General features: G+C 48.7%; 1 protein-coding gene across 6 annotated transcripts in view; it reads left to right on the plus strand.

Moving 5' to 3' along the window:
- The window catches only part of C3H1orf226 (chromosome 3 C1orf226 homolog), a 435,074-nt gene that overhangs the window by 392,960 nt on the left and 24,141 nt on the right, over positions 1 to 17,973 (plus strand). For 4 of the 6 annotated variants that reach the window (XM_049881077.1, XM_049881078.1, XM_049881079.1 and 1 more), the window contains 2 exons: positions 8,083 to 8,249; positions 10,017 to 10,196. The exons of 1 other annotated variant lie outside the window; for it this stretch is intronic. In XM_049881077.1, coding sequence (XP_049737034.1) covers positions 8,083 to 8,249; positions 10,017 to 10,196 — 347 coding nt within the window. Of the gene's footprint in view, positions 1 to 8,082; positions 8,250 to 10,016; positions 10,197 to 14,063; positions 15,163 to 17,973 lie in introns of those variants that run through there. One more of the 6 variants, XM_049881082.1, reaches the window with a different exon arrangement.

Consider the following 17,973-nt stretch of genomic DNA (forward strand, 5'->3'; position numbering starts at 1 on the left):
GTGATTTGGTGGTTTGGAGAGAACAGTTTCTAGGATAGCCTTTCATGTAGACAACAATGAAGGTTAGGTCTTATTTTCTTCCTGCAGTGGAAACTATTCTCTCCTTCTGTCTCTCAGCCCCTGCACTGGTCTGCTGGGTGGGGTAGGTTGATGTGATTTCCTAGGATACTGTGGAAGATTCGGGCAGAAAGAGGGAGGGTCAATAGGGTTTCCATAGCGGTCATTCCCTATCCTTTCCTTTCTGTCTCATCTTCCCCCATTCCTGTCCTTGCAGCCTGGCCTCCTCCCTGCCCCTGAATGCACCAGGTACCTTCCAGCATTTGTCAATGCTGTTCCCTCTGCCAAGGGCCCCCGTATCACCTCCATGCAGACCTCCCCTTCATCCTTCAGTCCCTGCATCATATCTTCTGGAAAGCCTTCCTTCCAGCTCCCACCCTCTTCCCTTTCCCTTCCAGAAAATTGAAACATCTTTTTTCTTTTAACCTGTATTCTCTTAACCCTTGGCTCATGCCATTGATGTTAACATTTAGTCTATTATGTACAATGTAGAGGATCCTCCATCTTTAGCAGAATGGGAGCTCTGGGCAGGTAGGGACTATTCCTAGCACAACCAATACTTGTTGATTAAATGGACCAACAAAGGCAGTGAGTGTGGCCAAGGAATGCGTATCATTGTGATATGTCCACAACATTTATTAAATGCTTACCCTATGCCAAAATGAACATGGAGATTGACTAGAGATTTCAAGAGAGAGTGGCTTTTAAACTGTGTCCTTGATGAGGAATGATGGTGTTAGGGACAAGGGAGGTAGTAAAGCATGGAGCACAGTGAGACTGGAAGGCTGAACAGGGCTTCAACGTGTAGGCAGGTAACCGTGATAGATACGGAATATTGTTAAACTCTTTTGACTGCAACAGATGGTCCTCATTGAAATAATGGGCCCACCAGGTCTTCGCTTCTCCTCTTTATTTCCTTTTTGGTGATAATTTTCTCAAAAATGTCAAATAAAGCCCTGAATGTGTCTCCAAGGCGGTCAGGCATCTCAGCATTCCTGCAGAGTGAAGGAAACAGCAAGGGTTTTTGTTGTCCTTATCCTAGATATTCTTATCTAATAAGGAGGGTGATGGAGATGAAGATGGGAGTGTGTGCGATGGAAGAGCCCTGAAACAACAGATTAAAGAAGAACCTAAAAGCTTGAGTTCTGGCACTTGAATGTCTGGGCTTCGCTCCTGACTCTACCGCTTAGTAGCTAGGTGATCCTGGGCAAATTACATATTCTCTCTGGATCTTTGTTTTATTCATGTAAATCAGTATACTGCCTTGCATATGATACCCTTTCAAGAATCATTGGCTCTTAGCTACTTTTCCAATGCTGACTCCAAAATGCATGACCTCATTTATTGGGTGAGGGAAATAGAAAAGGGGATTTCTAAGCCCTCTGATTGTATGACAGTTCCAAGTTAAATGATCAGTCAGGGGCTCTCTGATTCTACTGTAGTGCTGTGGCCACTAAGCCAACCCTACTTTGTGTAGTAGCATTTGGAATGCTATAGATCTGGGATTGGAAAAGTATTCTTGTCAAAGAAGGATGCCTTGTTCCATGTTGTTGTAGTTAGCTGCTGTCCAGTCGGTCCCCAACTCATGGTGACCCCATGCACAACAGGGTTGTCAAACCATTGTGATCCATGGGGTTTTCACTGGCTGATTTTTAGAGGTAGATCACCAGGCCTTTCTTTCTACTCTGTGTTAGTCTGGAAGTTCTGCTGAAATCCATTCAGTATTATAACCACATACAAGCCTCCACTGACAGATGGGTGGCAGCTGTGTTTGAGGTTCACTGGCTGGGAATTGAACCCGGGTCTCCTACATGGAAGGTGAGAATTCTACCACTGAACCTCCACTGGCCTCATAGTCACTTCCTTTTTTCTGTTCCAGTTACTTTTTTTCTTTTTCTCTCTGCAAACTGCGAGGAACATGTTTCTTTTTTCAGCAAACCAAACCAATACCAAATCTGTTGCCATCAAGTCGATTCCGACTTGTAGTGACCCAATAGGACAGAGGAGAATTGCCCTGTAATGTTTTCCAGGAGCAGCTGGTGGATTCAAACCGCTGACCTTTTGGTTAATGGCCGAGCTCTTAACCACTGTGCTGCCAGGGCTCCTTTTTCTGTAAAAAGTCCCCCCAAAAAGCATTCACTGACTCCACCAGGATTTTTCTCTGTATTGGGGCACCTTGAGGCTCCAGAGTGGAACTATGGGTAGACAGAAAAAAAAAAAACAAAACCTTGCTTCCACATTTGGAAGCTCTTCATTTAATGCGGTGTTTGTCTTTCCAATGGAGCCGTCCCACTTGATGTGACGGCAGGCCCTTTATTGTGCAGGGGAGTGTTGTTTACTCGGGAGAAATTGGAAAGTAGGGAGGTTTTGCTCTCTTCTCTGATGTCTCGTCAGCCCTTTCCCTCCTGGGTTTCAGCAGCACTTTTAATGATGTTATTCACTTGCCTTGTGTGTGCCTCTTCTCTTTTTCCCTCTGGGTGCCAGCCTTTCTTTCCTGCCTCATTCTTTCTATTGTTCCTTACCCTGGGGGAGATTTATCTTCAGCAGTAGCTGCCCTTGGCAAGTCTCTGGGGCTCAGAGCCAGGTGGGGCCGCCACTCCTGTTCTGCTTGCCTTGTTCTGTCTGCCCTGTGCTGTCTCTCAGACTCCTCCTGGACAGGGTTTCCCGGGAGAGATCTCATTCTCTTGGAGGCATCCCTCCCCGCAAGGCTGCAGACAGTTCTGCAGGGGTAAGGGCTAGGAGCCCTTTGGAAGAACGGAGCTGCTTCAAATGAGAACTGTTGCTGTCTAGACAGTGAACAAGTAGTTGAGGAGTATTTATTGAGTACCTGTGACATCTGCTAGACCTGGGTATCCTGCTCACTCAGAGTAGCACCACCTTGGACCTCCATCATATGTGTACTCCCGTCACACCTGCGCTGCCCTCTTGTCAACCACCACTCTCTGATCCTTCATTTCTTCCTAACCTATTAGCGAAACCCTGGTGGCACAGCCTCGGCTGTTAACCGAAAGGTTTGTGGTTCAAATCCAGCAGCTGCTCCTTGGAAACCCTATGGGGCAGTTCTACTCTGTTCTGTATGGTTGCTATAAGTCAGAATCCACGCAACGGCAATGTGTTGGTTTGGTAAACTATTAGCGCCTTAGCTTTAGTTCCTTCATTCAACAAATGTTTATCAAGTTCCAGCTATGTGCCCGGGAGTCTCTGGACGGTGCAAACAGTTAACAAACTTGGCTACTAACCTAAAGGTTGGAGGTTTGAGCCCACCCAGAGGTGCCTCAGAAGAAAGGCCTGACAATCTATGCTGAAATATCACCCACTGAAAACCCCATGGTGCACAGTTCTATTTTGAAACACACGAGGTTGCCATGAGTTGGAATCAACCCAACGGCAACAGGATCCATGTGCCAAGGTCATTTCTGGTGCCTGGGATACTGTGAACAAAATAACAAGGCCCCCGCGGGCAAGGAGCTCACATTCAGAGTTGGGGTGGGGGATGCAAACAAGTAACAAATAAGATGACTTTAGAGAGTGCAGTGAAGAAAATAAAAATAGATAGCGAGGGCAGAAGGGGGTTAGGTGGGACTTAGATGGAAGCGGGAGACCTGTTGGGAGCCAGTGTGGTATCACGGTTAAAAGCACCAACCCTAGAGCCAGACTGGCAGGCTTAGAGCCCCAGCTCTGACCTTTCCAGCTACATGCCTCAGTTTCTTTTTCTGTCAAATGGGGTTGATGCTAGTGCCTAGCTTTTAGGGTGGTTATGAGGATAAATGAGTTAATGCATATAAAACCCTTAGACTGGTGCCTGGAACATATGAGTACTATTTAAGTATAAGCTGTTACAATTGCATTTGTCGAGGCAAGAAGTGACCATTTCAAGCACTTTTTGGGGAGCACATAATCCCTTGTTCTTTTGTCTATGCAGGCAGCCTGGAAAAAGCCCTTTGCATTAGCCCAGCAAAGCCTATTCATTTTAACCCTGCAGCGCTGAACAGCACCAGGGAAAATCACCACCTACAGATTGGAGCCCTTGTGCATTCCTGCCCCCAGACTCGGCCTGGGCTTCTTCACCAGTTAGCAGTCCTCCTGCCAGCCCCAGCGTCCGCCTTGGTGGACAGTGTCTTTCTCCTGTCCAAGATTAACCCTTCGCCTGCCTCTCCACCCACCTTGCCTCCCCCTGAACCTTGGGCCATCCATTGCCCCACACGCCTGAACCTCAAGGCTCCCCTACTGTGCTGACTTCTTTTTCCCATTGCATATAAATAGGGTCAGATCTTTCCCATCTTAGAAACAAAACAAAATCAGACCTTCCTTGTCCCTGCGTCTCCTCCTGTTGTTGTTTTTGGTGCCATCAAGCTGATTTTGACTCATAGCAACCCCACGAGTCAGAGTACAACTGCCTCATAGGATTTTCTGGGCTGTAACCTTTATGGGCATGGATCTCCAGGCCTTTCGTGTGGAGCCATTGAGTGGGTTCAAACCGCCAACCTTTAGGTTAGCAGGTGGGTTCCCAACTGTTGTGCCACCAGGGCTCCTTGTGACCTCAGGCTACAGCTGTGCTTTATGTCTGCTTCCTCCATCAGGTGGAAAGTACCGACAGCACAGATTTTGCTTATTCATCTTTATGCCCAGCGTCCAGTAGATTTCTGTCATATACCAAAAAAACCAAACCCGTTGCCATCAAGCCAATTCCAACTCGTAGCAACCCTACAGGACAGAGTAGAACTGCCCCACGGAGTTTCCAAGGAGCTCCTGGTGGATTTGAACTGCCAACCTTTTGGTTAGCAGCCATAGCGCTTAAGCACGGAACCACCAGGACTTCATTCTGTCGTATAGAAGGTGCATAATAAATGCTTATTGAGTAAATGAATGACATATGTATGCGCTTAATGGCTTAATCACTATTCATTGCATTGGGTAGAAATAGTTTAAATAGTTCAGAGAACAGCACTGTCCTATACCCAGGCCTCCAATCCCATAGGTTTCCTGATTTTGCCTAAAGATTTTTCCTATAATTCATAGCCCCTTGAGGCCCTTGTGGCGCAGTGGTTAAGTGCTCAGGCTGCTAACCAAAAGGGCGGCAGTTCGAATCCACCAGGCGCTCCTTGGAAACCCTGTGCTCCTTGGAAGCTCTGTCCTATAGGGTCGCTATGAGTTGGAATCGACTCAACAGCAACTGGTTTGGTTTTTCAGTATGGCCTTCGGGCTTTTTTTTTTTTTTTAATTAATTTTTATTGCGCTTTAAGTGAAAGTTTACAAATCAGGTCAGTCTCGCATACAAAAATTTACGTATGCCTTGCTATACACTCCAGATTGCCCTCCCCGTAATGAGATAGCATAGTCCTTCCCTCCACTCTCTCTCCTTGTGTCCATCCCAGCAGCTTCTGGCCCCCTCTGCCCTCTCACCTCCCCTTCAGACAGGAGATGCCAACATAGTCTCGTATGTCTACTTGATCCAAGAAGCTCGTTCTTCACCAGTATCATTTTCCATCCCATGTTCCAGTCCAATTCCTGTCTGAAGAGTTGGCTTTGGGAATGGTTCCTGTCTTGTGCTAACAGAAGGTCTGGGGACCATGACCTCCAGGGAAACCTTCCAGTTGCCTTTGGGCTTCTTGATGGAGCCCTGGTGACACAGTGGTTAAGAACTACGGCTGCTAACCAAAAGGTCAGCAGTTCGAACCCACCAGCCGCTCCTTGGAAACCCTATGGGACAGTTCTACTCTGGCTTGTAGGGTCACTATGAGTCTGTAGGGTAGCTATGAGTCTGAATCAACTTGACAGCAATGGGTTTGGGTTTTTTGGTTTGGGCTTTGTCGTATCAGGAGAGTTGTAGATACCAGATTTCCTTTTTATCTGCTAGGATCTAAAGAAGATCTCCTCTCGATCTTGCCTCACTGGGTATGTTAACAGCCCTGACCTCAAGTCAAGAAGGGAAAGTAGATGGAGAGGCAGGTCCAATACCATGTGCTAAGCATCAGGGGTCATTGTTCCTCCTTACGGCTGATGGACATCTCTGCTGCCCAAATTCAAGTCCATTTCACCATGTTCATTTCTATATAGACATGGAGAACCAGCTGTTCAGTTCCTTCAGTCTCATCTACTATTGAAAAGTAGCCAACGATTTCCCCATGAGCCTTCTTTCTTTCAGGCTAAACTTCCCCAGAGCCAAGGAGGTTGCCTCTGGGTGCAGGAATGTGGTGGAAAGCAGGCTGCAGGGCTGTGGCAGAAATCGGGCTGCAGGGGCATGACAGAAGGCAGGCTGCAGGGGTGTGGTAGAAAGCAGGCTGTAGGGATGTGGTAGAAAGCAGGCTGCAGGGGTGTGGTAGAAGGCAGGCTGCTCTCTTTGCTCTCCACCCCCTGATTTACAAAGGGCAGAAGAGCCACCAGGTCTTCTCTACTAGGCCACAGTCCAAGACTGTCTTTTCTGTTGAGCACCATTCCAGCCGTAAACAGGGCCATCTCCCGGAGCAGCCAGAAGGAGAACCAAGCACACTGCTTACTTTCTAAATATCAGGCTTGTTTTCCCAGAAGACTCATGTGGGTTTGCATAGGAAGACTTCTTAGAATGATTTGTTCTACAAAAGGCAGGCTCCTCAAACAATTGAGGCCTGGTTCTCTGGGTAGAGAGTTAGAGAATCAGCTCTCAGTATTTCCCGCTTAGATTAAACCGTTTTACAACTTGGTGCTTAGTGTCTGAAAGTTTTTAAGAAATCTAATTGAAGACAGCAGTGATGAACCTAATCTCAAAAGTAGGGAAAGAAAATATCTCTTGTGAAGTGCCAAGGAATTATCAGTTGTTGGTACAAAAAAAAAAAACAAAACAACCCATTGCCATCAAGTCAATTCCGATTCATAGTGACCCTATAAGACAGAGTAGAACTGCCCTATAGAATTTCCAAGGAGTACCTGGTAGAGTCAAACTGCTGACTTTTCGATTAGCAGCCATAACACTTAACCACTATGCCACCTTACACCACCAGGGTTTCCAAGTTGTTGATATAGAGTCCTAGAAATAGAGACAGAGAATGAAGAAAAATAAGAAATAAGACTTTCATACATTGGGATTAAGCAGTATGGTATGTGTATAATCAAGGATATGGTCACTGTCATCAGTGGGAGGAGGAAAAGTGGGAAGTAGATTGGATGAGGAAGGTGTGGAGAACCAGCCATGTCGTCTCTCTCCTTCCATCACTGCCTTCTTCTGCAGACCTCTTCCCCAGCTTCTGCTCTTGGCAGGAGGATCAGAGTCAGGCTCTGAGGGTTGGGAGACTGATACGGCATTGGGATGGGGGCCTCAAATCTCCCTGCCCTTATTCCTTGGTCATGCAAGTCTACCCGTACGTCTGACTCAGCTCTCTAATTTCATAGTTGATGAAACTGGGGCCCAGGGAGCTAGGTGATTTGCCCCTTATCCTACAACTCACTAGGGGTATGGGTGGGGAAAACTCCCACATCTCTGGATTCCCAGTTTGGGGTTCTTTCCCTTGGCTGTATGCCATTCCTGAGCTGGGGCTGTGGTGGAGGTGACTGTCACTCCCTTTTTACAGAGTCCCCACACTCTATCAATATAAACACCATGCCAACCTAGCAAAGCCAAGCAAAGCAATCAAGTCCAGGCTTGAAGAAATTTCCCTTTTTTTCAGGACTTTAAAAAGATTTAAAAATGGGAACATCTTATTGGGTTGGGAAGCTAATGTACTTGAGTGAAAAGATATGTGAAAATGTCATGGAGCCAGTAGGCATGGCACAGAATGCCTGGGTAGCACAAAGCGCTCGGCTATTAGCCTAAGGTTGATGGTTCGAACCCACGCAGAGGTGCCTCAGAAAACAGGCCTAGCGATCTGCTTCTGAAAGATCACAGCCTTGAAAACCCTGTGGAGCAGTTCTACTCTGTACACATGGGGTCACCATGAGTCAGAATTGACTCGATGGCAACTAACAACAACAACTAAAATATGAAGTGTTACACCAAGAACATTGTCTGGGGCCTCACAGTTCCCTTCCCTGCCATCTCTGTTGTCCCTGCAGGCCGTCAGCTCACCGGAGCCGAGAGGGCCTCCACAGCCACCGCGGAGGAGACTGACATTGATGCGGTAGAGGTCCCACTTCCAGGGAACGATGTCCTGGAGTTCAGCCGAGGGGTAACCGACCTTGACGCAGTTGGGAATGAAGGAGGCTCCCACACAGACTCCAAGGTAGTCAGGAGGGGCCCATCCTGGGGCTTGTACCTGTGTGTCCCTGCTGCCTACTGGAGTAGCCTGTGTCACAGCCTCAGCCCCCACCAGTCATCTTGTAGCCCCTGCTGGGTCACCTTCAGAGGAGATGCTCCACAGCACGGTAGCTGCGCCTGAGCACATGCTGCTTCCTTTCTGAGGTCCTGACTTTGGATATTCAGGCCTGGGTGCTGACTCTAGGCCCTGCTGTGTCCCAGCAGGCTGCCAAGCTCAGTTCTGATATTCGTTGCCCTCCCAAGACCCCACCATTACGTTTGATCTCCTCCTTCCCCCCAGCACTCCCTGCATTCAATGGCATCTCACCTCTGCACGGGATTTGTGCAAGGCTGATCCTTGCATACCTGCAGACGTAATCTCCTGTGGTTTAGCTAATGGAGCGAAATAAGTTTTGGCTCCCTCTCCCGGCGACTAGTGATTGTGTGTCTTTAACACTCTGTTTAATAGCACTGTGGAGTGTGGAAATTGGTTCCTTGGATGTTAGCAACTGGGAGACCATCTTAGGTGTCATCCCCTCCAACCCGCACATCTTACAGGTAACATGACTGAGGCCCCAAGGAGTTCTTTAATATGATCCAGATTAAGAAATGAAAAACTTGAGACCAAATTCCAACCTGAACACAAAAGGAAAGAAAACTAGAAGGAAAATTACTAAAGAATGGCCCTACAGGTGCCCCTCTCCTCATCACTCATATGCCTTAGGCCAGTTCCTCACAGGGAGAAGTCTCTCTAGTTTGGAGGTCAGTACAGTTCACAGTGATCTGCCTGATATTTTCTTTGGTGCCCAATTTGTTCCTACCAATTGGCAATAGTCCTCTGTCATTGGGCGCCTTCCTCTTGCATTGTCTGAAGGACCAGCAGCAGCACAACCAGAAACAAAACATCCCTCCCTACAGTCCAGTACTGAAGTATAGAAGCAGTCTTAAACGTACCGAGTTGTAGGAGAGAAACTGCTTTCAGCTGAAGAGGGAGGCTCTCTCTCCCGATCATTATTTGTTTTACTGTCCAAGCTTTGGAAACCCTGGTGGTGTAGTGGTTAAGTGCTACAGCTGCTAACCAAAGGGTAGGCAGTTAGAATCCACCAGGCACTCCTTGGAAACTCTATGGGGCAGTTTTACTCTGTCCTGTAGGGTCACTATGAGTCGGAATCGACTCACGACACTGGATTTTGGTCCAAGCTTTCTTCTCTGGTGGGTTTCACTGTGAAAGGAGGCAGTGAAGGGCTTGGAGAGCTTCTGCTCACGTGGCCCCTTCCTTCAGTGCCCAACACATGAGAAACATCCAGACCCTGAAGGAGGGAGCCTTAAAGATGCAGCAGAGCAGAGGACTAAAGCTGCCTCCTTCCTCTTCTCATAGTGGGGTGATAGGTAGCTACTTCTGTAGAAATACGTTTCTCTAAGCCTAGAACCTCAAGTACCTCAACAATATGGTATAATTCGAAGTAGTAGGCATGAGATGGGACAGTATCAGCTGTCTCCCATCACTTTGGATCAATTACTGAAGTGTCCAAAATGATTTTCTAACTATGTGGTCCCAGCCCAGGCAGTTACACCATCTTCTCCCTGGAGTCCCATTCATCTTTCCGCTGAAGACATCAGCACTTCCAGCTGTGGGCTACAAGTGGGCCATTTCACTCGGCCCACGTTCATGCCCATGTCTCTACAGACAGAGTGAGCTCCCTAAATATGGTGCCTGCCCGTGTGTCACGTCCTGCCGTCTCTTCTCCTCTAGGTTTCACCCCACCCACAGGAGCCCATGCTGACAGCCTCGCCCAGGATGCTCCTTCCTTCCTCTTCCTCGAACCCCCCGGGCCTGGGCTCAGGGACGCCGCTGTCCACCCACCACCAGATGCAGCTCCTCCAGCAGCTCCTCCAGCAGCAGCAGCAGCAGACGCAAGTGGCTGTGGCCCAGGTTCTCCTCAGCCTCCTCCCTACTTCACAGGCTCCACTCTCATGGGCTTGATGCGCCTTCCCTAGCCAGGGGCTCAGGGCAGGTTTAAAACTAGGGAGCCGTAAGGACCGCTTATGCTACTCGACCATTGCCTGTTGGGGACACGGGGAGGCGGGAGGGAGAGAGGTGGGTGATGCGGTTGGAATGGAAAGAAACATTTTCGGTTTCCCATGTATCCCCTGCTCTGAATCAGGCTTGGCTGGCTTGGCTGGATATTGTTGGATAATGACATGACCTCACCGAGGAAAAAGATGCACACAACTCCACCTTTCCTCCCCTGCCTTATCTTCCTGGCGTTTGGGGTAGGAAGGGATGCCTCTGGAGTCAGGACAGGTGTGACTTGTGATGCCACCCTTAAAAGTGCTTGAAGTGTGAATTTGTGCCAACCTCCCTTGCAAGGCCTTCTACCCCGGCGTCCCAACCTCCTTGTCCATAACAGGCTTCCAAGCCTCCATCAGTGATCCACTTATTTGAGCCAGTATTTGGTACAATACTGGCTTTGTAATGAATTCATTATAATGGGATTTAACTTACAGGATTTTAGGTACATAATTTGAACCTTGAGGAGAAGAATGGGCTTAGATCTCAGGAACAAAGCGTTGTTTGAGCTTCAAAGACTTATGGGGCTACTACTATGTTGTGGAGGGAGGAGAACTGATTTCTCATGCTGCTTTTTAGCCATGATTCCTTTTGTTTGCTTTGTGCACAGGGCACTGTGGTCAACATCTTCCTTATCCCCAGGAGTCTGGGCTTGATCTTTACCATAGGCAATCAGGGAGCGGTGAGGACATGTCACTCAGACCATTTCAATAAAGGCTGAATCCCAAGGTGCAAATCAGACAGGGCAGAACCTGAGTGGGTGGATGAAGACAAGGAGAGGTGGGCAGTCGGGATTCGGGAGGGTTGGAGAGAGATCTGGAAGGGCAGCTCTATGCATCAGCATTCTGAGTCTGCTTGAGCATTCTAGAATGGCAGGAAGAAGACTTCTCTGAGGAGCATTTATTGATCCCTCTTGTACCTTCTCTCACTTCCTCCTGGCTCTTGGGTGGAGTGAATCACCAGGCAGTGCTGTCCTTTCCCACGCTGCACCCTGAGCAAGCACCCAGCAGCCTTGCCTGATGCCCTACACAGTGAGTCTTGAACAGCCCTTGGAACACAGTGTCACACTGACCTCGGCCTGAGGCCCAAGCCTCCTGGATGGCTTCTGTAGCCAGGTTTCTGGAGGATAGAGCCAATGGGATATGGCTCCCAAGTTACTTCAGCCCTTTATAAAATTCTGACCATGAAGCAAAAGGACGTGTGCTGTTGCTGGGAGGACTTGCAGGTATTTCCAAAACAGCCACAAAGAGGAGGGAATGTCATTCATGGATTCTTTTCGGGGGGAAAAAAAAAGCAGCCCTCTTTGTCAAATCAAAGAAGTCATCTGCCATAGTTAATGACCACGTGGCAGTCCCGAGAATCCCGCCCCCGAGAGCGAGGGCTGACAGAAGCACAAAGCCCGAAGGCTTCGGCTCAGGGTCCATCCGCAACGTCAGTTCCAAACGTTTCACGTTGAATACATATCCATTCTTTGACGATTATACTTTTCTCTTTCAGCCTATCAGTTGACAAGTAATTATTATTTATCTGAGAATGGGGCTGATGCATATTCATGATGAATATTATCAGAGAGGCATTTGAATTTGATGTCACTGCTAAAGAGAAACTGCAGATGTATAACCTGCACAACAAGAATGTTGAGGCACTCGAAGGAAGCACTCAGTCTACCAAGACCCAGACCTATAACTGATTATGGGTCTATCACAGTCAGGATGAAACCCCAGGAGTGGGTTTCTGGTACAGCGTCAAGCAGCACCTACGTGCATGGGACATCACTGCACAGCCCGATTTTAACTGCCTCTCTCCTGGAAGGCAGAGGACCTAAGGAAAGGGAAGACTGTGATGCTTGAGATTTGCTTCATGGGCCTCTCAGTTCCAGCACTCCCACAGCTGGGGTGCCCTTAACCTCTCATTCCTTTGGAGGATGACTTGATTATAGTCAACACTGCCCTGGTTTATGCCCAGTCCCAGCAGATGATTGAAAGGCCACCGTAGGGTATCAAAATCCCACTTTGGTGAGACAACTTTGGGTAAGGTCGTAGGCTCTTCCAGAATCTTCAGGTTGGACAGGACCTTGGAGGTCATCTGATTGATTCTTGAACGTACTCCTAGTCGCTAAGGTCCCATCAGGCAATCTCTGTCCACCTGCCGTGTGTTTGCAGCTTGCTTTTGCTGCCCAGGAAGGCAGCAGAGTGGTGTTGTCCCTCACAACTGGCTGTTGGCCCCTGTCCTGCACATGGATTCAGTCCTTAGCTGGCCTTCAGTTACAGCTCTCTCCACCCACTCCTCTTTCTCCACTCTCTTCATGGCATTTGAACCAAAGGCTTTTCGTTAGTATCCATATCCTTGGGTGAAAGCAATTACGTAAGAGCTGTAGGTGGATTAATAGGTCTCCTTGGCATCTTTCATGTTTTTAAAATAGATCAAATCCAGCACGCTGGGTTTTTCTTTATGAGCAGGACTGATTTCCGTGTTCAGCATGAGGTCAGCTTTTACTTGTTCTGTCAGACTCTGTTGCCACCAGACTGTAAGGTTTCTTTCTTCGTATCTGTCATCTCTGTCTGTCTTCACAAAACTTCCAGCAGTCCCCAGAATTCTAATAGGAAAAACTCTGACCTCAGCATTTTCAGGTGGGGACATGTAGCTCCTGGGGTGATCTGAAGGAGACAGATTTTCTTGCAGACCGCTGCATTCTTGGGGTCACTTGTTGTGTTATATACCTACCCCCCACTCCACCCCCACTTATACTCCCGGTCCAGTCTGTTTCTTCACTCTAATTGGAACCAGGCTTGGGCCCCCTTCAGGGTGTTCTGGTTGGTCTAAGACATCAAGGCCTCTCCCAACCTCACCCTATGCTGGCTCAGACCTGGCCTAGAAGAAGCCTGCCCTGGCCTTAAAGCTATGTGGGCAGAGGTGGTGTCCCACCAACTCCTCAGTGTTTCTAGGTTAGACCTCAGTGTGTAAATAGCAGATCCTTTTCTCCAAGCCCCCTGACCACTCTCCTGTTCCAGCATGAGGCTTGCCTGGCTGCACTAGCTTCTTGCTTCCAGATGGAGCAAAAGTTCAAGGATGTAACTGAGAACATAGCCTAACCTTGAACCAAAACGGGAGGTAGCTGGCATTCGCATGGCCATGGGCTGGGCTTCCATAGCTCCAGAATTGATCTGAGCACCGTAGACGACTGGCAGCTGTTAAATAGGCCAGATTACTTCACAGTTTGCCAATTCCCAGCCTAGCTCCGGAGGAAGACGTTAGTTCAGCACAGTATTGCTATTTAAAGGTTTCCCCTCTACCTGCTGCCATTTCCGCTTGTTGAGGAACAAGTACGTGGTTATTTATGCTTCGCCATCCTGTGTGCTGTGGTTAGTTAAAGGAACAGTGCTAAATAAAAAGCTCCACGCCCCGTTCCCAGGCCCCAGGTTTAGCATCTGTCCTCACGGCTTCTCCCAGTCCCTAGCGCACTGGTGTGCACTGCCTAAGTCCCTGCCTTATGCATGCTGGGACAGCACCGCCTGCCTCTGCTTCCGTGTCTGGTGTGTGTGGGGCAAATTGCTCTGGTTCTCTCCACTGCCATTTCCATGCTCCTGCTGCTCCCTAACTTCAGCCTGGCCCTGCCCCCACTTCTGATGGAGGAGCTGGAGTCCAGGCAAGTGGGCTAGAGAGTGAGTGGTTTTGCTGGGTGGGGTGGGGAGATGGGTGTCAGAGTTTGGGGAAGGGGCATAGAGCGGGAGGGTGCCGGCTTGAACTGATGCATGTAGTACTGTGTCTAGGACACAGTGGGCATCTGAGCCCTGGCACTCCAGGCCGTGGCCCACCTAGGGACTTATTTCGTGACTGGAAAAGTCATTGGCAAAGATGATGCAGCTCTGGAAAGGAGATGCTAACACTTACCTTTCCAGGAGCCCTGGTAGCACAACGATTAAACGCTCAGCTGCTAACCCAAAGGTTGGTGGTTCAAATCCACCCAGCGACTCCACAGGAGAAAGACCTGGTAGTCTGCTCCCATAATGTTTACAGCCTAGACACCCCTATGAGGCAGTTCTACTCCGTCACATGGGGTTGCTATGAGTCAAAAATCGGTTTGACGTCACCGAACACCACCACCTTTGCAAAAGGTCCCTGGGCAGGGCAAATAGTTTGCACTGGTTTATTAACCTAAAAGTTGGCAGTTTGAACCAACTTCAGCGGTACCACGGAGGAAAGCCCTAGCGATCTGCTTCCATAAAAATTATAAGAAAACCCTGCGGAGCAGCTCTACTCTAACACACGGGGTTGTCCCGGTTGAAATTGACTCCACAGCAAAGGGTTTGTTTTTTTGTTTTCCTTTGGTTTAACTTTGCTAAAGGTGTTTCATTGCTTCAAAGCAAAATGCGCTAAACACAAATACACCACCTGTCAGAGAAGAAATGGTACTGTCTGCTCTGCTTTGGTAGTACGAATATGGAAACGAGCAGAGAGCCGCAGCTGACTGCCCAGGCCAAGGCTGGAAATAACACTGCCTCAGTTCAGTGCTTCGAGTCTGGGCTACAGATGCAAAGTGCAAGGATTGTTAAATTGCCCCAGCGTTAAAAGAAGCCCAGGCCTCTGTGTCTTACCTTGGCGTGGTTTGGGTTCTCTGAGGCACAGACTGCTACAGCGTGCGGTTTGAGCCTGATGCCTGATGCCACTTTTGATGGCTGCAGGAGGAGGCAGCAGGGCTCATTAGTGTGGGTCTGAGCGGCGACAGCAGCCTGTTCTTTCTCATTTACAGGGTCTGAAAATGCGAGCCGGGGACTTGATGTTACTGCCTTATGTTTCTGGGTCTCACAAGTTTTCTGCCTTTGACAAGGTGCAGCCACCACTTTTTTATAGCTCTCTATTTAGTGGAAAATATTTGAGTTTTCCCTCTCTGGCAGGTTTCGGCCTTACAGAGGTTCCAGCTTTTGCAGGTTTTAATGTACCTGAAATGTTACAACTCTGTATTTGCAACGCTGGAATTCTTATTTAAGCTGGTATGAGGGACGCTCAGCCTCAGGAGTGTTTTCTCATGACCCTTACTGCCAGTTGATTTGTGACAGAAGCATTTGACTCAGGGGTCTTCTTTTATTGTGGACGGTATAATGGTTCCAACATTGGCACATGAATACCTGCGAAAGAAGCCTCCCACTTTTTCTTTTCTGACTTTGCCAGGAGGGAACGCTCCCTTCGTCCCCATCCCTAATTCTCTGACCTCAGCAGGGAGGGTCTAGGAGTGATATTCAAGAGCCTTTAACAAATGGCCCCTAATACTGACCACTGTGTCCTCCTGGATGTGGCATTAGACTGTCCAAGCCTCTAGTCAGCCCTCTCAATGACAGGTGGAGACACTGAGGTCAGAGGGAAGAGAATCACCTACGGTTGCACAGGGAGTAACCAGGAGACGCATGTGTCTCCGCCCCTGATCCAGTGTTCTCAAATGGCCTGCTCTGTCAGTCAGGATGTTCAGATGTGGCGTTGCAAGGACCTGAGTCTGTCTCAGGTGTGCAGGGATCCCTCAGTACATACCAGTTAGGGGTATTATGCAGAATTCTCTGCTGTCTCTCTTTACATCCCTTCAAAAACTTTCTTCCACATTTCTGTCTGGCATTCCTGTTTGGATCCAAAGAAAATAGGAAGTGAGTAATTAACAGTTCTCTGTGCTCAATTTATTCCTTTCTGTGATGCTCTTAGTTGGAATAAGAAGCAGTATTTGCAGGTGGAAGGTTAAGGTGGCCCTTCTTTTGGCTGCCTTTTGAGGGGCTTCCCAAGGCAATTGTCTTGTTCCTCAGAACCAGTAGGATTTGGGGGTCTCCTGGTGAAATTATTCCAGTTTCCAAGGAGGATAGCCACTTACCATCTGATACCCAGATTAAAATATCATTGGCACTTCTCTCCATGTTCTCACTGTTCTCCAAATCTTTCCCCAGTTCATATGAGGCAGCAAAGGAGCCCAATGTCTTGACAAAATGTCCATTTGGTCCTTACCAGCGCTATGTGAAGGAAAGATTTGTCTTAGATTCCTTAGGCATTTTGCCCCAGGGGGGAGATGGACCCAACCTTGGGAGCCGGTAATGGGAAGTGTCAGCTAATCTCATTAGTGGCTCCATTCAGTTATAAGCAGAGGTGGCTGCAAGGTCAGGTCCTCAGATCTGGGCAGAGGGAAGCAGCCACTGCGCGCAAGAGGTTGATGCTCTGAGTGCTGGCCTCTGGGAGGTGCAAATACTGGGCCTGGCAGGTCCCACGGTCAGGGTTGGCCAAGGATTGGGTAAACACAGTCTTTTATTCCCTGATAAAATGTGAATCCCTTTGGAGCAAATTTCTCTTCAGAAATCTAGACCATTTGTTTTTTTTGGGCAACGGGATGAGCTAGCTCTTGAGTCTCCTCTTCCTTCCTTCCTCCACTTCTTGCTCCGCCTGTCCTGCCCCAATCAACCTGTGTGTCTTTACCCACAACCTGCTGTGGCCCAGGGTCACCACATTCCTTTGTTCCCTTTCTTCAAGGGCCTTCTGAAACCCTCCATCTCAGTTGTCCCTGACTGCAGTGACGTGCCCTCTCTGTTCCCCAGTAGCCCCTTTATCCACTTCCCAGCACGATAATCACATATGTGTGAACAGTTATTGGCTTCGTGACTCAGTCTCTTCAAGCCAGAGTCCTGATATAATTGCCCCCATCTCCTCCCACTGAGCTTGCCTCCACACCAGGAGGGCACCGAGAGCAGTGTGTAGACACCACTGGGCTCCAAGCACATGAGCCTACCATTGCCAGTGACTCTACCATGAGGGGCTGTGAATTGACAAGGGTCCCCCTCCCACCAGAGGGCCGGCTCTGTGAACTGCCTCTGGTAGCTGGTCACCTCAGCCTTTCCAGGTTGTGGGTGGAGGACCTGTCATGACTTATGACTGTCATGAGTCAGTCAGCAAACAGGTGACCCTTGCCAGGTATGAACCTCTGTCCTAGGCGTCATGGGAAATAAAAAGGGAATGGACAGTCAGGGAGGAGCCCTGGTAGTGCAGTGATGAAGCATTTGGCTGCTAACCAAAAGGTCAGCAGTTGACATCCACCTGCCACTCCTTGAAAACCCTATGGGGCGGTTCTGCTCTGTCCTGTGGGGTCGCTGTAAGTTGGAATCGACTTGACGGCAATGGGTTTGGTTTTTGTGTTTTTTGACAGGGAAAGAAACTGATGCCCACAGTCATGAAAAGATAAGATAGCTTAATGATGGCCACCTCGGTGATTTAGAAAGATCCCATGTAGTTCTTCCTATGCCCTATTATGTTTGGGCTGGAGCAAGGTGGGAGGAATGATTGAACAGGGGTTTGTTGTGACACTATTCTTTGCTCACGGATCGATACATCAGTTTTTGTTTTTTTAAAAAAAAAGACAGGACAAGAAAGAGTACCTCCCTCATCATGGCAGTGATACATATGGTGCTGAAGGAGTTCTTATGACAAGGATGGGGCACAGCGGATGGGGGGGACCAGTCGATGGCTCTTTCCTGCCTCTTGGCCTTGACATGGGGCCCAGAGTGGCAGGTGACATACAACGGTCCTTACTTGGAACGTACAGAGAGATGCGTAGGCCAAGCGACCCGGTTTCTCTTGGCTCTTCCTTCTCCTGAATGACAAGCCCCAGGTGCCCCTC

Source organism: Elephas maximus, chromosome 3 (genome assembly GCF_024166365.1).
Source record: "Elephas maximus indicus isolate mEleMax1 chromosome 3, mEleMax1 primary haplotype, whole genome shotgun sequence".
Classification (NCBI taxonomy): Eukaryota; Metazoa; Chordata; class Mammalia; order Proboscidea; family Elephantidae; genus Elephas; species Elephas maximus.